General features: G+C 41.6%; 1 protein-coding gene across 1 annotated transcript in view; it reads right to left on the reverse strand.

Moving 5' to 3' along the window:
- Positions 1 to 20,718, reverse strand: part of CC2D2A (coiled-coil and C2 domain containing 2A) — an 86,040-nt gene that overhangs the window by 56,335 nt on the left and 8,987 nt on the right. The window contains exons 4-11 of the mRNA XM_018568244.1: positions 18,199 to 18,290; positions 16,415 to 16,516; positions 13,296 to 13,397; positions 12,344 to 12,529; positions 9,469 to 9,595; positions 4,222 to 4,358; positions 1,944 to 2,075; positions 467 to 676 (exon numbers count right to left, since the gene is read on the reverse strand). Of these exons, the coding sequence (XP_018423746.1) occupies positions 467 to 676; positions 1,944 to 2,075; positions 4,222 to 4,358; positions 9,469 to 9,595; positions 12,344 to 12,529; positions 13,296 to 13,397; positions 16,415 to 16,516; positions 18,199 to 18,290 (1,088 nt within the window). The remainder of the gene's footprint in view (positions 1 to 466; positions 677 to 1,943; positions 2,076 to 4,221; positions 4,359 to 9,468; positions 9,596 to 12,343; positions 12,530 to 13,295; positions 13,398 to 16,414; positions 16,517 to 18,198; positions 18,291 to 20,718) is intronic.

Below are 20,718 nucleotides of genomic sequence, written 5' to 3' on the forward strand. Positions count from 1 at the left end.
TATATATATATATTATATATATTTTTTTTTTTTTGCAGCAGCAGCAGCATGGCCGTGCTTTGGCTATACCACTGCGGTTTAAATGAGCCTGGACGCTGGTAATTGAAATAAGGACCCCAACACTGCACAGTAAGAGTGCTAAAACTCTATGGAATTAGTGTTGCAAGTGAGAATCCTTTGACATGATAAAATGCTGTCATATCGACACACAAATTCAAGTTTGTAAAATGCAACACTGTATGTATACATTTAGTACAAGTTCATAAAAACATTTTTTTTATTCCCATGTAATTTATCAGTATTAGCTCATGAATTAGTCTGGAGAATGTTTGCAGTACGATTACATTTGAGTTATGTAATACTGGCTATAAATAATAGCCAAGACTATTACACTGTACATGACATTTCCTGCGTATGATAATAAAATAACTGTTAATACCGATGAGTGCATGGATTAAACACATACTTTGTCCGTCAGGAGCTTGGCCAGGTTCCTCTGCTTCCTTCCCAGATACTGATCATATAGCTGGCTCAGCTTGTTGGCTAGGACATGCTCTCGGCTGAAGAGGGGATGATGGGTAAACACGATCCCAGAAATATCTATGTCCAGCTGAAACTCTCCGAGTAGTCCCCCCGATCCCACCATGTATTGGCTGGATTTCTTAGACGGAATTGCCTGTGAAAAAGATATTTAACTCAGCCCCGGACTAAAGTTGCATGATATCGTCTAGGAATCCTATACATTGTGATATTCTTGGAGGCAAGAATGAAGAACTGTAGCAGTTTAGACAGAAGTGTTCTAATGTTGGAGCATTCAAGACTTAGAAATATGGAGTCTGATGCAACATTACCAGCCTAGGTGCACAATTATGGCATCCGACTGGTGGTTGCAAGCCTGGTAGGGGGATGCCTAGAGGGAGATTTATGGCTTTCCTGGAACTTTAGGGGAGACAATATTGTACAAGGATGAGATTGTGGTGAGAGCATTGGAAATCCTTCCACTCCCAATATATATTCTTTAACTGCCTTTGATTGACTGATTCTGGTACTCTGCATCTTTCTGGGAAGCGCTAAAGAGATTGGCTGTAACGGTTCACATCAGGGAGCGGGTGGGGGGTGGATTGGTTGTAATTATATTGTAACAAATTTTACCTGTGCCTGGGGAGGGGGAGGGTTATGGTCAGAGGGTTAGTTTTAATGGACCTTGCATGGTCCTTTACGTCTGTTGGCATACGTTATGCCGTAATGTATACACTGTTGTGTATGGATGGGGTGCTATGTTGGTGCCCGAATGTTACTGTAATGTAATTATTTACTATGCAAATGAATAAAAAGATTTTTCAAAAAAAAAGACTTAGAAATATCCAAGACTGAAGGATCACTTTTGGATGGAATGACTCTTAGAAAAGTGTTGCCTTTTATTGGTATAGGATGTTTTGGGACAACGCAAAGGTCAAGTGGTGGCATATGACTGCTACTTGATTTGCAATGGGTTACTATATGAATAATGGTAATAATTAAAGTGACATTAAAGGCAAAAAAATACCCCCCCCAACTCTAATGTAAGGCCTTACCTTAAATGATGACTCCTTATCCGATCATCTTCTTTCCAGTAGTTTTCAGGAGTTCCTCCAGCGCTGGTGCTGGTCTCCGATCTAGGGCTGACTCCTCTCTCTTCCTGGCACTTCCTGTCCCACGGAGTCTGTGCGGGTCTCCCGGCCAAAGATCTGAACTGCGCATGCGCCCGCTCCCGTTATCATTTGCGGCCGCCCGAGAATCTTTAGATCTTCGGACGGGAGCGTACGGCGGAGACACAAGTAAGTTTAAACTCCTTTGTTAACATTTCTTTTATGTTCTTGCATATATCTACTGTTTGCTAGCAGTAGATATATGCAAAAAAATGCAAGGCTTTAATAATCCTTTAAGTCTTGTCTCACACGTACCTTTAAGTATAGGGTCTCCAGTGCTGGGTCTAAGCCTTCATGCAGAGTAAATATAGGCGGTCTTGTTGTTGATGTTTTTATAGGATTAGGCAAGGCTAAAATGTTTCCATCATCCCCAAACCATTTCTTTCCCTGCGCACAAAAAGTACAAGACAAATACAATGAAGAATATAAAGATAACAAGTCATACCCAGCTAATTCCAAATGACTAAAATACACAGATCTGGTTATTACGATCATCCAATAGCAAAACAGACACAAGTATGAATGATGAGGGATGAGAACAATAACTAATTCAATAATGAATATTAAAGATTGTATTGTATTTTAACAGACTTTAGAAACTGCATTAGGTAACAATGAGGGAGATTTACAAAAATAGGGTCTAATTGTGTACATTCTTGCACTGTAGCGCAATTTACAAAAACGTATGCCCGTACCATAATTTACTATATATATATATATATATATATATATATACTGTATAGATATATATATATATATATATTTTACAACAAAATGGGTATTTTATTGTGTCTTGGGGCACTAAAATTAACTTAAGTGCATTGTTCAATATATTTTTGGGTTTGATAAAGAGTTGCACCAATATCATGTCACATAAAAATTTGCAACTGCCACCATTTCATTCTACAGGGTGTTGGCTTTCAGAAAATATATAATGTTTTGGTGTAAAATTTAAAGTAATTTTCAAATGTAGATTATATCATCAAAACGGGAAAAAAATGGTAATGAAATAATGTACTCGCCGTCTTGTTACTTTAATATACAGAGCACAAACAACAGTCATCTTGTGCTGTAAATATCTGGAGATATAACATGAAATATTTATGGGCGCATAAAAGCAAAATGGCGGGAGTCTGAGGAAAGTGTGCCTTTAATATGCACAAGACCACTCCAAGAGGAATGCAACACTGTCAATTTACTGTATGCAGTATATCATTCCTTATTATAATATATTGTAGGGGGTATATTATTCCTTAATATAATATATTGTAGGGGGTATACTATTCCTTATTATAATATATTGTATGGGGAATATTATTCCTTATTGTAATGTATTGTATGGGATAGGTGATTTATTATAATTTATTGTAAGAGGAACAGTATATGTTTTTCTTATTGTAATTTATTGTTATATTTCATTGTCAGGGGTATAATATTCCTTATTGTAATTTATTGTAGGCAGAATATTATTCTGTATTATAATTTATTGTTGGTTGTATATATTAATTGTAATAATCCTTATTGTAATATAGTGTATTATTTCTTACTCTAATTTATTGTAGGGGGTATATTATACCTTACTGTACTTTACTATAGGGTGTATATTATTCCTCATTGTAATAATAAACCAGAACTCACACTTACAAATGAACAGAGACTGTGCTGCACAGAAACTGAAGGTCAGACATTATGAGAGAAAACACAAATTGGAAGATACTGAAAGAGCCCTGGGCTGAATACTTAAGACAAATGAGTCTCTATAGGCAGTACAAATAGCTACTGTACCTTGGTATGCTCCAGCCACTGTCAAGCAAATTAACCTACAAAAGGTAGTGTGCTTTTGAAAGAGTGGGCTACTGATATTGCAGTGATGGCCAGGGCTTGTTGTGGAAATGGGCGGATTGCAATGTATACTCAGACCATATAAACAGTGTGTTTTCAGATCAGAATATGTGTTCAATTTCAGAAACGGTGTGCAAAAGGTACTACAGACATTCAAAAGAAGGGGTGTAAAATAAGTCAATAAGTTACCCTAAAACAGAAGACTCACCCATGTTAAAGAAGAACTCAGAGAAAAAAAAAGGTCTTAACCCTTGCAGTGGGGCTACCTCCCGGCAATGTACTGCAAGGGTTAAGTACCGATTTTCGTCAAGGAGCAAAAATAACAAAGTTATACTCACCCGAACCTCGCAGCCAGCTGTTAGACTGGTTGCCGAAGTCTCTTTCCCCCTCCGCTCCAGCGGTCTGAGGTCCTGTAAGTCATCACATCCAATACAGTGTATAGGACGTGAGGATGCTGAGGGGCATTCTAATGCTGGAGTGGAGGAGGTGCCAGGCTGCAAGGACTGGTCTAGGAGCCAGCTGGCTACAAAGTTCAGGTGAGTATAACTTTTTTATTTTCGCTCCTAGACAAAAATAAGCACTTAACCCTTGCAGGGTGGGGGTAGATAATTTTTGTCCAGATAAATTCTTTAAAGAGAACAGTAAGTGAACCATAGAAATAAGTACAGATGGCCTTATTAAATATCCTTACCGCATCCTGCTGAAGTATCCTGTTCTCCAGAATGTTCTTATTGGTCCGGGAGACTTCTGGCCTTACACCGACATAAAGACCCTCATCTTCTAAGTACCGAGGCTGCATATTATCAGGTAGCTTCTGAGAAGGTGGCACTGGTTTTATTGCAAAACAAAACAGACTTGTTACTAAGACAAAATACCAGCCAGCGAAACAAAATAAAGACTAAGGGCCCGTTCACACCAGATGCAGTGCGTTCCGGCTCGATTATAGCCAGAACGCACTGCCTCGCATTGCGGCCGGCTCACTTTTTTGTGGGGCAGGAGGGGGCGTGGCGGGCCATTGAAGTGAATGGCACCAGAGCCACGTGCTCCGGCCGCAATGCGATCGGCCACACGGGATTGCAAGCCACATTACGCTTGCGGTCCGGTGCAATCAAAATAATGCTAGCTATAAGTAGTTGATACCTGTATAGATAGTATTCAGTATAGGAATAAATTTTTTTTTTATGTCACGTGCCTTCATTAACATTTTCTCCACATCTGCACGCAGCCCAAGATGACCAAAAAAGTAACAGTTCCAGGCACTTGGACAAACTATAAAACTGCCAAAGGTGCTAACAAAGGTTGACTTTTATTTGTGGTTTAAATCTTTTGTCCAAAAGAAACAAAAATGTTGCTGTGACGGTTTATAAAGGGTTAGCTGGAATAAAGCATTTATTTGTTTGTTACTTTTTTAGAGTTTATCTGAGCCTATCCTGTCCACAGGGTGACAAAGCTGATTTCAGTGAAGAACGAACAGCTTTGACACCCTGCTGAAGGTAGTTGAAAATCCAGGGATCTACCGGCAGGATCATAACCTCATTTTACAGAAGAGACTTAGGCCTTGTTCACACCAAATGCAGAGCAGATCCGGTCAGGTTTCTGCACACACACACTAGTCTTTTAGACGCGTTTTTGATGCGTTCAGGCTCTTTAAGTTTAAAATGGGCTTTCAGTGTGTTCCAGGCATTGGCATGCGTTTTTGATGCGTTCCAGAGCAGGTAAAATAGGGCCTGCTGCAGTTTTTTCACCTGCTCTGGATCTGCTCTGCAACTGCACGCTGCGATGTGAACTGGAGCAAAAAATACCATTGGAATACATTGGACGCAGTTTTGATCCGGTCTGCACCTGCTCTGCTCTGGATCTGCTCCGCGCTTGATGTGAACAAGCCCTTAGTAAACCGTAAATGATGCGTTACTAACATTGACAGACCATTGGTTTTACTTTTACCATTCTAGGGACAGCAGTGTTGGAATGGTTTTCAAAAAAATGTATTACAACAAATGCTGCTGATTTAGAATATTTCCTTTTTCCGATTTAAACTGTGGATGCGATTAACATTTTGCTTTTTGAGTTAAAACCAAATGTTGCAGCAACTAGCATTTTTTTTATATATGAAGGGGAAAATCATGTAGATTAGGGATGTTCAGATACCAGTTCAGATACCGGTGCAGATACTTGGCATTTTCATGAGAACTACCAGGGTTGCAGCGGTTGCAGCTGGGACCTGGCTCTGGCACTCCACCACTGTCCTGAAATCATTAGTCGATATTGTTTTAGAAAAATTGTCACATGACACTAAACAAAAATGTATCAGTACTCATACTTGGGAAAAATGGTATCGGTGCATCCCGAATATATATTTATAAAAACAAAATCGTACATTAAAACAGGGATGTACAAATCCCCAGAGCTCCGTGTGCTCCTTACAAATGACAGCTGACTCCTAACTTCTGAATTTTTCTCTAGTCTAGTCTCAGAGCTGTAAAAATATCTGTACTTGGTATCTGAACATGCCTATTTGAGATGCCATCTGCCAATCTATGGCGAACCTGAGCCCAGCAAGATAACATGATGGGGGGAATTGATCAAAACTGGAGCAGACAAAATCTGAAGCAGATTTGCACTGGAACCAATCAGCTTCTCTGTCTTATTTTCAAATCTTACCTGAGCAAACTGAAGAGAGAAGCCGATTGGGCAACTGCTCCAGATTTTGTCTGCTCCAGTTTTGATAAATTCCCCCCTATGTGTCAATCCCATCATTTGCTTCTCCGTCATCGGTCAGGATCTGCTCTCACCATAAACCTTAAAGGAGAACTATGAGGCGCGTGAAAATCACTCATCCTCATATTTTTCGAGCCTACGTGTGACAGTGAAACTGTCACACGTCGGCTCAATAGATCGGGAAGTGAGGGAACACATACCAGACGGGAGGACACTAGTTTATGTCCTCCCATGACCCTTAGGAGAACTATGGGGAAAAACACTGACCCCATAGTTCTCCTTTAAGGCTTATTTGAAGATGAATATGGAACCAGTCCAAATATCTGTCAACTGATTAATAGACAGGATTTGGATTGTTTATGATCATCTGCATCACATCTGTACAGGATGAACATATTCATCTAGTAGGTTATATATCAGACACAGCAGATTGCACTAAGACCTCTAGTCAGAGGGAGGGGGTAGGAATTTCTCATAGGAAAATAATGCCATTTATAAAAGGACATTTGCTGTTTCAGTTGTGAAATGCCTGTGGAACTACCCATCTCTCAAACCTTGTGCTCACAAACAATTGTCTACCAATCTTTACTAGGGCACGGATTGACTGACAAAATTCTTTCAACGGTGACAATCTGACTCGTTGGATGGTTACCTTCACCTGTGAACCCCAAACCAATTTTTCAGTATGTTTGCAATCATACCTCAATGTATACGGTTTACCTAAGCAAACAGTCTTGTATGAATGTGAAAAGCTTCGGACCTGGAGTTCTTGCCAGTAACCACACTTCCTGTGGTAGGATGACAAGACAATGCTAAGTCTCTGCCTTGCATTTAGCAGCAGTGGCGTCAGCCTGTCATGCGCACTCATTCACTGCTTATCTGATATCCAGCCCAACAGCCAACAGAAGGCTGCATATTGCAGGCTGACAACGCTGCTGTTAATTGCAAGGCATAGGCTCCATCTGAAAGTACTGTTGCTGTCAGGATCTTCAAGTCAGAAATTTTTTAACAGGTTCACAAAAGCAATTTGTTTAAGAAAATATAGAAAGATACGATTCCAAACATACTAATAAATAAAGTATATGTAAACCCAAAATCTAACAAATGTCAGAATCCTCATAACTTTTCACTACATTGCGTTATGCAGCTAGGCAAAAATGTTCTTAACCCTTGCAGTGGGGCAGTGCTCATTTTTGTCTAGGTGCTATGAAAAAAAAAAGTTATACTCGCTTGATCCTCGGAGCTGGCTTGCTCTTAGACTGGTCTTTGGAGCCTCCCCCCTCCGCTGCAGTGGTCTAAGGATCCTTGATTCATCATGTTCCACACTCAGTGTATAGGACATCAGGAAGCCAATGGACATACCATCGCTGCGTCAGAGGAGGAAACCGACTTTTAGGAACTGGAGGAGAGAACAGGCTTTCAGGAACTGGAGTAGCAGCCAGACAGCTCCAAGGATCAGGTGAGTATAACTTTTTAACTTTTTTTTTTTTTTAAACCTAGACCAACACGAGCACTAAATCCTTACATTGCCAGGGGGTTAGCCCTACTGCAAGGGTTAAGAACACGTCTGCACGAAGTTCTACTTCAAGGTGTATATGAAGTTAAGGAAAAAGAAAAAAGTATACAGTGCCTCCTGTTGTAACAACTCAAGGCATGCTGCTCACCGCTGCCTTTCAACCGTTTTACCATGCGGCTGGTGTGAACCAGCCCTTAAAATGACACTAAACTCAGGAGTTAAATCTTAAACATGCATTCAAGTACCCTAATTATTAACAAAAATGTATCTTATTTGTGCATCACTCAGCTGTAGATCCTCAAATCATCTCTGAATTGGTGCTGACACTGTCCTTCCTTCTGGAGGGTGGCTACTTTTGTTCCCCATGGTCCCTGTGTGTGTTGTAAAGTAGACACCACTACAAGATCACTCCCGTGATGGACTAATATCTCATGTTTAGTTTACTAATTTGTATTGAGATTGTAGTCTATCACGGGAGTGAGCTAGGAGTGGTGGCTACTTTACAACACACACAGGGACCATGGGGAACAAAAGTAGCCACCCTCCAGAAGGAAGGACAGTGTCACCAGCAATTCAGAGATGATTTGAGGATCTACAGCCGAGTGATACACAAATAAGATACATTTTTGTTTATAGTTAAGGTACTTGAATGCATTTTTAAGATTTAACTCCTGAGTTTAGTGTCCCTTTAATAGGAGGCATCTGCAAACAACCAAATGGTGCAAGTAGGTATGCATTAGCTTATGATGCAGGTAAAAAAGATAAATACATGTTGGTATTTGCAATCTCCAGGACTGGTAGCAAGTCAAAATCTCTTTAGAAGGCAGGCAGACAGGTTTAAACCTTGCTGCTCAACCCACATCAATTTTTCTTTCATTGCTGTCAGTGTCCTAATGGAGAAATTCCTCCTCAGAAAGGAGTGAGGTTTCCCAGTAGCACACTTTATGGTAAACAGACCTCTGTAAGTGTGGTTGTTGCTGGCTCCATCCATAATGCAACATGTCCGGCCACATAGGGTCCCTTTTATAAAGGCAACAGTGACAAACACATGCAAGTGTAGACAACACTGAACACCCATTAGCAACTAAACAGTGGCACCATGTCCCACAAAAGAACACAAATACATAAATATCAGGCAACATAGCGAAAGAAAACAATACAGCTCCGCCATGCAGCAAAAATTAATAAGTAACAGAGTTAGGAGATTGAGTGTGACCAGGGGAGTTAAAAACTGGCAATTTAGAGGTTGACCAATATACAAGAAACAGCATGTCAATATATGTATTATTTAAGAAAGATGTTCTGGTAACATACAAAAGCACAACATATGCCAAAGGACAGACAACTGACAGGGGTCCTAACCCTTCCCCACTATTTAACTTTGGTTGGAGCTCCATTTTAATCTGATTTGATATTCTCGATTCTAAATCAGGTCCTGACATTCTTTGGCTGGTCACAAGCAGATTGGACAGCAAACTTGGAGCCTGATAGCTCTGTAAGTAGACTTTGCCACTGGCCAAATCTGACTGAACCAGATGTTTGGAACTTATGCAAACCATTTTGTGTGCCGGGTGATAACAGTACTCTCTGGACACCCAACTACGTGAGCTACACTGGCCCTCATCTCTAAGCACATGTGTTTTGGCCTCACAGTCAATGAGGACATCGCTGACACAGCCTGATGTACTAAGGTGTGACAATTACCTTGTCGCAGGCTGGGTATGAAAAGGAGGTCTTTTTCTTTCTGTAGTCGGTTGTGATATCCTTCGTATTCGGCTGCAGTAAGCTCTATGAAGTCACGCGCTGTCTGCTCTATCAGGAACAGATCATCCTCTGGAACCAAGGACTTGTCTTCCTTCTGGAACAATGTCACTTATTCAGTACAATATCATCACTGTCACCTAATTAAATGACATTGATGAGCACAGGAAGAGCAGCTGCAATATAATTATGAACGTAATAGAATCATACGGTCGTCCTTCTGTGTATTGATTGCGATGACTACAATTGTATGTATGTGAAGCTGAAATGAAATGGCCTTCTCACCTTCTTGTGACTTTCATTCACCGTCTCATTCACACGCTCCACAACGTTTACTACATATCTTATTATTCATATCTTCTGGCTGGCTTCCACATTTGAATCAGTCAGGTTTTTACTGTTGTCTTTATTCCCACGGGGGAGATTTCCCCTTACTTCCTGTCCCTGAGGGGGAAAGTCCCATGGACAGTGAGTTATTGAGGACCTATTGGACCTCCGAGTTGTTTTTATTGCTCTCTCTGTCCTGGTAACTCCAAATACCCTAATTTCTTGTCCTGCTGTGAAAGACAATAAAAACCTGACAAAGACCCTTCCAGCTCTTCCCCGATTTGCTTAGAAAAAATGTAACCAACGCTGAGATGACAGCAGCCTGATCCACTACATGAAGTGACGGTTCTATGATTAGCTTCAGCAAATGCTTCAGCAAAAGACAGAAAGAAAGTGAGGGGGAAATCCAGAAATTTGGAGTAGTCACCAGAGCAGGGGAGGGGAATCCTGTGACAAGCTTCTAAAATTTGAAAATATTGTTTTCGTAGTGCATCTCTAGGAAAGGAAGTAAAGGAAAATGTCCCCAGTGGGACTCAGTTGCAGTAGGGTGGGGGTGCTCTCCGCACACCTTTCAGCAATCCCGGCCAGTACACAGGGATGGTGCTTGCAGTAACTCCACGGATGGCACCGTGCAAAACGAACAGTTGAAGAAATAGGTCACCAGCACTCAAAAGGTTTAAAAATGAATAAGTCCTTTTTATTGGACCATGGTGTCAGGACAATCGAAAAAAGCCGACGTTTCGGGGCCACGCAGGGTCCCTTTCTCAAGGCAGAAAATGTGATGTCCAGTGGGACTCAGACAGCAAAAAATGTATCCAAAAGTTTTCACTTTATTGTCTAATCAAGGTTTTAATCAGTGACCAAGTTGTATTGCTTAGCTGAACTTGATCACTGGCCAGGTTATATGTGTTTTTGGATCACAATATTTGCCGTAAAGAGTTACAAACCTTTTGCTAGGCAAGACAGATTACATGTATGTACTTGCAACCATACATAACTTTTTGTCTGGAGTTCAGCTTTAATGGCTAGAGTACAAAGTAGCAAAGAGCTGCAAACAATCACACACGATCAGCAAGCACTGTAATCATGCAGGATTAAATTGGCAATCTGCCACTATGTAATTAATCTAATAAACCTCAATTGTTTGTTTCAGATGCGATGAAAGATGACAATCTTGGACTGAGCGGCAGACTGGCAAGCTTAAATCCTGCTTTAATGATTCTCTAAAAGAATTATAGTGGAAGGGAAGGGATTCTGAAGTGCTTGGCCCAGCACATGGCTGTTGCAGATCTTGGGGGGTGATTACTCTTATTCCCCTACCCCTCCTTTTTTAGAAAGATTTACGTCACCCTACCCATTAAAATATATATCGGTAAAGTAAATGATTTGCATCGTCTTCTGCACATCCTTTCTTTCCTTAAGCAGCCGGCCCCAAGCTCTGTCAGTTATCCAGTGCAGTATGTTTGAAGTCTGAGCTCCCTCTGTTAAGCTTACAATTAGGGATGCACCGATACCGATACTAGTATCCATATCGGTGCCGATACAGAGTATTTGGAAAGTACTCGTACTCGCCCAAATGCTCCGATGCCTAGCCCGATACTTCCTGTATCAGGAAGCCGGGCAGCGCGTCATTACACGCTGCCTGGTTTCCAGATTGGCCGGGAGGCGGCTCCAAGCTCTCTCGTCACTTGTCATGAGAGAGCATGGAGCCGACTTCCAGGCCAATCATGAAGCCGGGCGCTGCATTCTGATTGGCCAAGAAGCCGGCTTCATGCTCCCTCATTATCTCATGACGAGGGAGATTGGAGCCGGCCTCCCAGCCAATCAGAAAGCTGGGCCCGGCTTCCTGATTGGCCGGGAAGTTGGCTCCATGCAATCTCATGATAAGTGACGATTGGCCAGCAAGACGGTTCCGGCTGGGTACCGGAGGAAGGCCGCTCCTGGCTGGAGAGGCCCCAGGGGGGGGTGGCAGGCTGGACATGCTGAGGTGAGAGGGGACAGACTTTCTTGTTAATCGGGAAGCCCGGTGGCGAGTCTTTACACGCTGCCCGGCTAATCAGGAAGCCAGGTGGCGAGTCATTACACGCCACCTGGCTTCCTGAATGGGACTTCCAGTACTCTGTAATTGGCATCGGCGAGTACCAAAAAAAAAAAATGGTTTTATTGAACAGGTACAACGGTAATACGCAGAGCTGCACATATAAAACAAAGAGAAAATTATTGAAGTGCCTTCAGTATAGTAAGATAGTCTTTCAAGGACTAATATGAGCGCGGCCCAATATTGCAATAAATAATGTTAACAGTAGAAAACTGTATTCCATTGCTGAGTATTCTTGAAGGTATAAATGACAATCATGTACAGTATAAGCAAGGTATACATTATATATGCTGCTGACCCATCTCCTAAACCTTTGGGATGCCCAGCATGCCCTATCTCCAGATCACAGCATGCATTCTTTCATATTAGAGGACTTTGACGACTATACCATACCCTTCCTTCCTCCCCTTCCTCTGTCTCCTCCTCTTCCACTCTAGAACTAGACTCTCCCACATCCTCCTCCTTTGCAGCCTCTGCCTTCTTCTTCTGGTCCTTTCCTTCATCTGTTTCTGGATCGGGATCAAAATTAAACGTGAAGAAATTGTACGACTCATCAGATGTGGGAACTCCATCAGGGACCTGAAAAAGATCAAACTAATTTGCTTTACACAATTCTTGCATTGACTTAACTTCAGCAACTGTCCTTCCTTCTGGAGGGCGGCTACTTTTGTTCCCCATGTTCCCTGTGTGTGTTGTAAAGTAGCCACCTCTCCAAACTCGCTCTCGTGATGGACTACAATCTCACATTTCGTTTACATATTTGTATTGAGATGTAGTCCATCAAGGGAGTGAGCTCGGAGCGGTGGCTGCTTCACAACACACACAGGGACCGTGGGGAACAAAAGTGTCCACCAGAAGGAAGGACAGTGCCAGCACCAATTCAGAGATGATTTGAGGATCTACAGCTGAGTGATACACAAATAAGATACATTTTTGTTAATAGTTAATGTAATTGAATACATTATTAAAATCTAACTCCTGAGTTTAGTGTCACTTTAAGGTTTTCAGTAGTACAACCTAATATTATGACATTTTTGTTAGAGGCGAAGCTTAAACTAAAATCACCACATCTTTTTCATCTGAAAAAAGGCTGATCAGACAACATATAACAAAAAAGTACTCTAGCTTGTGTGCATCTACTTCTACACCCCACCCTGCACTTGCAGAGAAGTCTTTTGATCATGGTAATATTATAGAATGAGTCCACGTCATGAGATTAGACATCATTGAAGTGATTTTGTTTTTTAGCTGCTCCTTGTGCTTTCATAGAGTTATTACACTTTGGAGAAGATTCACTCGCACAGATAGGAACATACATGAAACACAATGGAAGAGATTGTCTTACATGAGATTTTCCCTGAACTGTCCTGACAGCATCCCGGAACCTTACTCTGGATATCAGCTGTGCTTCAACATCCTTCACCTTCTGAAGAGAGCTGACCTCCTGCTGTGGAATACATGATGGAAACACATCATTTTCACAAACAGACCAGAATGTACAAATGCATAGATTGAATTATTCTATAGCTCTGACTTACTCCATGGTGCTTTATCGAGTACCTTACACATTGGTCTTTGTTCCATTGGTATTTAGAGTCTAATGCAGGGGGGGATGACTCCGGCCCTCCAGCAAGTCCCTTGAGGTATTGCTAGTCTGACAGTTACAGGCATGACTCCCAGAAGCAGAGGTGTGTTAGGATTGGTAGTTAACGCACTGATGGAGGGCCGGAGTTGCCCTATTTTCAGTAGGTTGTCACACTATCCATATATACTTGCTAGGAGTGTCTCAAAGAAATTTGTTAAAGAGAAAAAGAAATTGATTGGCTTCCCTCACAGCAGAGAAGATTCAGAGAGAAGACCACCTTGCACCTTAGGACACTAGCAAAGAAGAGCAAGGCATGCTGGGAGTGGGAGGAGTTATACAGGGCTATCTTTTTCTTGCCAGTGTCCAATCACCTGAAGGCAGTTGAATAACCAACTGGTTCCAGAATTACTAGTCTGTGTGATGTATGATTAAGAAAGAGAAACTGCAGAAGAGAAAGATCAGGTCCCCTCCTCGGCCAAGAGTGTGCTGTGTAAATCGCAGGACCGGTTGGGCTGTTCTCATATATGAATTTAATCTGTGTATTTACCTGACTGCCTGTAGTTCAGCTCTAAAAGAAAACGCCACCTTCACACAAAAATATACACACATTTATGTATAGAACTCCCCAGAAACATTCTATCCTCCTTGTGTGATTGGCTCACTTATCATAGTAGTCTGCACTGAGCTGGAAGCCAATTTATAGAAATTCCCTATAATAAGAGTTTTATTTTTGTAGTAAAGACTTCCGAAGCTTAAGCTGTTTTTAACATAGGCTCCAATTTAAGAAAGTTTGAGAAAGCACATGGGATGGCCAGGACAAATTGTACAGAACAGATGCAGGCAAGATCTGGGCAAATGTTTGCAATGCATATATCTCACCAGGTAGAGATTGCTTTTTCTCAACCTTGAGGTACATGTCAGTGAAACACGAAAACTGCTCATTTAAACTGACTTGTGGGACACAATCTCTATCCTGCCATTCTTCTTTGGCCCCTGGCCATTTCCTTACAGCTCATCATCTGAATTCCTCTATATTGCAGCCTATAAAAATGGAGTTTAGTGTTTTCATTGATTCAAGAATCTTCTTGTTAGAGTCCAACAAAGCTTTGCCATGGAGAATGAGAGGACGGTTGCAAAATAGTCAACACTATGACAGGAAGCTGCATTTAATTTTATGAAGCAGATTAAAGTAAGTCATGTTGTGCTACCACAAGCGGTCTGTTTGTTATTCTTGATCATGCATTTGTGTCTTGGTGCATCCCCACATTTTACAACCACTGTATTGTGTATTTTGGTACAGCCCTTATTTAGACACTAGCAGCCTCTCCTTCCCATTTCCTTTTTTACCCTCTCCCTGTGTTAAGAGGGCTCTACACATGTGTTACAAGGCTTGATAAAGAAATGTCTTTCCACCTCCAACAAATAACAAATAACAAGGAAACATCATCCTTTGTGTTGTCGGGCTTGAATAAACGACATTGGGTTCTACTCTGAGTCATCTTGGTGAGTTGGACCCTGCCCGTGGTTACCATCAGCTCAGTATCTTATTTGTGCATCACTCGGCTGTAGATCCTCAAATCATCTCTGAATTGGTGCTGACACTGTCCTTCCTTCTGGAGGGGGGTTACTTTGGTTCCCCATGGTCCCTGTGTGTGTTGTAAAGTAGACACCACTACAAGATCACTCCTGTGATGGACTACAATCTCATGTTTAGTTTACTAATTTGTATTGAGATGTAGTCTATCACGGGAGTGAGCTTGGAGCCGTAGCTACTTTACAACACACACAGGGACCATGGGGAACCAAAGTAGCCCCCCTCCAGAAGGAAGGACAGTGTCACCAGCAATTCAGAGATGATTTGAGGATCTACAGCCGAGTGATACACAAATAAGATACATTTTTGTTTATAGTTAAGGTACTTGAATGCATTTTTAAGATTTAACTCCTGAGTTTAGTGTCCCTTTAATAGGAGGCATCTGCAAACACCCAAATGGTGCAAGTAGGTATGCATTAGCTTATGATGCAGGTAAAAAAGATAAATACATGTTGGTATTTGCAATCTCCGGGTCTGGTAGCAAGTCGAAATCTCTTTAGAAGGCAGGCAGACAGGTTTAAACCTTGCTGCTCAACCCACATCAATTTTTCTTTCATTGCTGTCAGTGTCCTAATGGAGAAATTCCTCCTCAGAAAGGAGTGAGGTTTCCCAGTAGCACACTTTATGGTAAACAGACCTCTGTAAGTGTGGTTGTTGCTGGCTCCATCCATAATGCAACATGTCCGGCCACGTAGGGTCCCTCTTATAAAGGCAACAGTGACAAACACATGCAAGTGTAGACAACACTGAACACCCATTAGCAACTAAACAGTGGCACCATGTCCCACAAAAGAACACAAATACATAAATATCAGGCAACATAGCGAAAGAAAACAATACAGCTCCGCCATGCAGCAAAAATGAATAAATAACAGAGTTAGGAGATTGAGTGTGACCAGGAGAGTTAAAAACCGGCAATTTAGAGGTTGACCAATATACTAGGAACAGCATGTCATCCTTTGTGCTGTCGGGCTTGAATAAACGACATTGGGTTCTACTCTGAGTCATCTTGGTGAGTTGGACCCTGCCCGTGGTTACCATCAGCTCAGTAGGTTGTCACACTATCCATACAGACTGAATCTCAGGAGGTTTGTGCAAATACATAAATTGGTGGTTGAGACAGAACTCATAAGCTTTGTGACATCCCTGAGAGTCTTGGCAATTCTTTATCTCCCTTATTTATTCATTTGAATAGAACTTTGAAACAAGCAAAGCATTATGAAAGGACCCCTAGTTATAATCACCCATGGCATGACAGAGATGACAATGGTCTGTATGTACCTACCTCGTCATCAGATTTTGTACCAGTATCTGCTGCTTTGGATCTGGGGAAGCTTCGTGGTGAGACACTCGGGGACTCTTGTTGGAGGATGCTTTGAGCTTTGGACTAAAGTACAAAACAAACATTACAAGGCGAACCGGAACCACATCAAACTTCTGCAGAATATCATTCTTATTACAGTTAGTTTGATAAACAGTGCTACATGTATTCAAAGTCAGAAAATAAAACATGTTTTCAAGCAGGTACAAATATACCCTCCATGTGTAGGTGGCAGATCGGAAAGTGTAATGGGAACTGTAGTCTTTATAATGTTTTTTTAGATGTGCAGTGAAAGTGAGAACTTTAACAAGCTGTGGACATTGGGCATGCTACACACCCCAAAAAATTGTAATCAAAGGACACAGGCCATCTGTGGCACCTTCTCCCTTCTGGTGCTTTTCCCTATTAGACCCCATTTACACATGAGCGCATGTAGAGTTTTTGGTGCATTGTCACATGCCCATTTATATCAATAAGCTACCCTACACACGACAAAGAAGTTCATGCAGCTATTTGAGCTGCAAGCATTGAGCATCTTTGTGAGCACCAAGACGTGCATTTTGTTTGCGAGTTTGGGATGCCATTACCAATAATGGCACCGCAAGCGCATTGCGCACTTTTCATGCAAGACTGCACATTTACGAGCACAGAGTGGGAATGGGGCCTAAAAAAAACCTTTCTCAACAGAAACCATCACTTTGTCCTGAATAAGTAAAGTGACAAAGTCACTTTAAAGTGAACCTGTAGCTTACTCACAATATGTAAAGTAATAAGTCTGCTTAATTGCAGGCACAGTAAGGCTCTTATGGAGGTCTAAACCTGTCCATTAACAAAGCATTTCATTCTTTTCCACGTGATCCTGGCAGCATTACTGTTATGTGACAATTCTGAGCATGTTTTATCAGCACTGAGCTCCGGTGGGAGAAACAAAAACCACCTAACAACCTGATACTTCTACTATGACAGGGAGAGACTACAAGTAAATAAACTAAAAGCAAGTAATCCCTGAGAGGTACACATTATTTCATCAATTCAAATGATCACACATGTTGTGGTGACTGGTTCTCTTACAACTACTGCTAACCAAAATACACTATCTGGCCAAAAAGAGAAAGTCACCGCTTAGATTTAGCTAAGCAAATAGGTAAGAGCCTTCCACTGGATAATTACTACAGGGTCAGCAATGTTATGTCACCCACAAATAAGGTCAGCTGCCTATGTGACTATACTGAATGGCCAGCTTTTTCTATCATAGTAACATAGTTACATAGTATTTGGGGTTGAATAAAGACATACGTCCATCAAGTCCAACCTATATAGGTCCACGCATCATAATCAATTATTTTTTTTCTTCCCTGATGCCACATTGGGAATATTCCAAGATGACAATGCCAGGATTCATCAGGCTCAAATTGCAAAAGAGTGGTACAGGGAGCATGAGACATCATTCTCACACATGGATTGGCCACCACAGAGTCCAGACCTTAACCCCATTGAGAATCTTTGGGATGTGCTGGAGAAGACTTTATGCAGTGGTCTGACTCTCCCATCATCACTACAAGATCCTGGTGAAAAAATGAATGTCACTCTGGATGGAAATAAATGTTGTGACATTGCATGAGCTTATTGAAACGATGCCACCCCGAATGTGTGCCGTAATCCAAGCTAAATATTAGAGTGTGTGACAATTTTTGGCCTGGCAATGTATAACACAGAAGAGAAAGAACAAGACAAGGAATTCTACTAACCCTTCCAGCTTTCAATTTTTCCCTCAGTCGCTCCCTCATGGAAGACTCAGTGGAAATGGACTTTGCCATCGAAGCATTTAGCGGAGGCAAACCTAAAACATTTGTAGCAAACAGAGAAGCACAGCGGGGTCTGCTTATTTATAGGAACTTCACACACAAGTCAATTATAAATCTAATCACTTCATTATTCCACTATTACAGTAATATTCCATCCCTCATACACAATAACTTTGCCCTGGAAGGCCTCCACATGCAATTAGTGTCAAATATGGCATGACATGACAATTTTTAGAAGATAGAAACAATATGAGCACAATAAGGAGAATTACATTTTTATTATAACCCGCATACATCTCTTTGTGACCACTACAATAGTTGTTAACAATAAATCACACATTTACAGCTCCAGGCCATTTGTTCGAGGTGGATCATGAGGAATACTTTTATCTTAGCATAGTAAAGGGAATTTATCAAAACTGGAGCAGACAAAATCTGGAGCAGTTGCCCATGGCAACCAATCAGCTTCTCTCTTTCATTTTCAAATCTTAACTGAACAAACGGAAGAGAGAAGGCGATTGGTTGCCATGGGCAACTGCTCCAGATTGTGTCTGCTCCAGTTTTGATAAATTCCCCTCACTGTATCTAAAACCAAAATCTTTTTTTTTTGATTCTGGATAAAGAATGGAAAGGTTAAGTCACCTTTTACACAGGCAGTCCTATCAGATGCCCAATGCTAGTCTATGGGCAGCCGTGTGTAAACGGCGTTTACACCCGGTTACCCCCGACTCTGGCCAGATCCAGTAAAACAAATGGAATAGTGTTCCCTTTCGACTGACCTGATCGTGCCAGATCGGGGTAATCTGATGTAAACGGACACATGTCTGTTTACATCAGATTCCCCATAGACCAACATGGGGTCCAGTCATTTCAGAGCACGGATTCCTCATGATCAGCCCGTGTGACCTACTCTGCTCCATCGATGGTATGTCCCTCAGCATCATCACGTACTATACACTGGGGGCAATTTATCAAAACTGGAGCAGACAGTTCTGGAGCAGATTTGCACTGCAGCTAATCAGCTTCTCCGTCTCATTTTCAAACCTTACCGGAGCAAACCGACGAGAGATGCTGATTGGTTGCCATGGGCAACTGCTACAGATTCTGTTTGCTCCAGTTTTGATAAATTCCCCCCACTGTGTATAGAACGTGATAACCCAGGGGCCTAAGACCACTGCAGAGGAGGGTAAGTGAGGCTCCAGGGACCTAAGACCACTGCAGCGGAGGGGAAGTGAGACTCCAGTGACCGGTCTAAGAGCAAGCCAGCTCAGAAGGATTAGGTGAGTATAACTTTTCTTTTTTAACCTAGACAAAACGAGCACTTAAGGGTCATTACAAAATTTCCCAGAGTTTTTCTTTAATTCTGTTAAACATTAACTCCACACTCCCTTGTCAACAATACACAGAGAGGAGGCTAGGTAGTAAAAGGGTATTAAAAATAGAAGCAGCAAATTTCAGTTGTATTTAGGTTCTTACTTGTGCTAAGGAACATGTAACAAATATAAAGTAGGTATCCTAGTTTGGTTGCAAAAGTGGAAATACACATTAAGGGTAACGTCCGATGGGCTTATACTACACCCTGTGGGGCATCTCAGTATAGAAATGAGTGGATATTGTTTCATTTTTGGAAACCGTAGGCACTCCACCATACCTGGGAAATAGCAACCCAGGGATTTCTACATTGGGCAGGTTAAGATTATATATATATATATATTATATATTTACACACATATATACATACACACAGAGCTCCTCTATGATAAAATGCTCCCTATAAAATGGCTAAGTGACTTCAGCCTTATGAAACACGCACTGAGGTGGTCCAGTAAATGCTCAGATAAGTCACATAGCTGTAACATAGATCACCACCCATATAAATCCTAATAAATACATATGTCCATGGGGCCGACAAGTAAAGCCAAACCTTTACTGGCTTTAGTTCTCTTTTGGGTAAAATGAGTACATTTACTAATGTGTTCATGTAAACCAATGTCAACACTACTGTCCGCTAGATGCTGACAGTGCAGAGCCGTACTGCAACCAGAATGGGTCCCAACAATATTCTCAGGATCCCCCCCACTGCCTGATTGACAGCTGACTCTGCCACTCTAGAGGCAGAGTCAGCTTTGCCCGCCCCCTCCCCTGTCGGTCCCTCCAATGAGTGCTAGAAGAATCCCTGCAGGGAGTGGAGACTGACAGCTACTGCTCTCTGCAGGGAGAAGCCGTGAGCTGTGTGAGCAGAGGTTACACAATCGCTCAGCTCTCAGGTTATAAAGCCGGTGTGACCTTTGCAGAGTCACATGCTAGCTCTAAGTATTGGAAAAAGTATATTTTACTCTCCCATATATTTTACTCTTAGGTCACCAGCACTCCAAAATCGTGATCAATGCGCCTTTAATGACGCATGTTCATATTCTCATGCAACAGCCATTACAGTGCATGATAATATGAACATACATCAAT

This window comes from Nanorana parkeri, unplaced genomic scaffold, assembly GCF_000935625.1.
Source record: "Nanorana parkeri isolate BGI_ZX_2015 unplaced genomic scaffold, ASM93562v1 scaffold1161, whole genome shotgun sequence".
Taxonomy (NCBI): Eukaryota; Metazoa; Chordata; class Amphibia; order Anura; family Dicroglossidae; genus Nanorana; species Nanorana parkeri.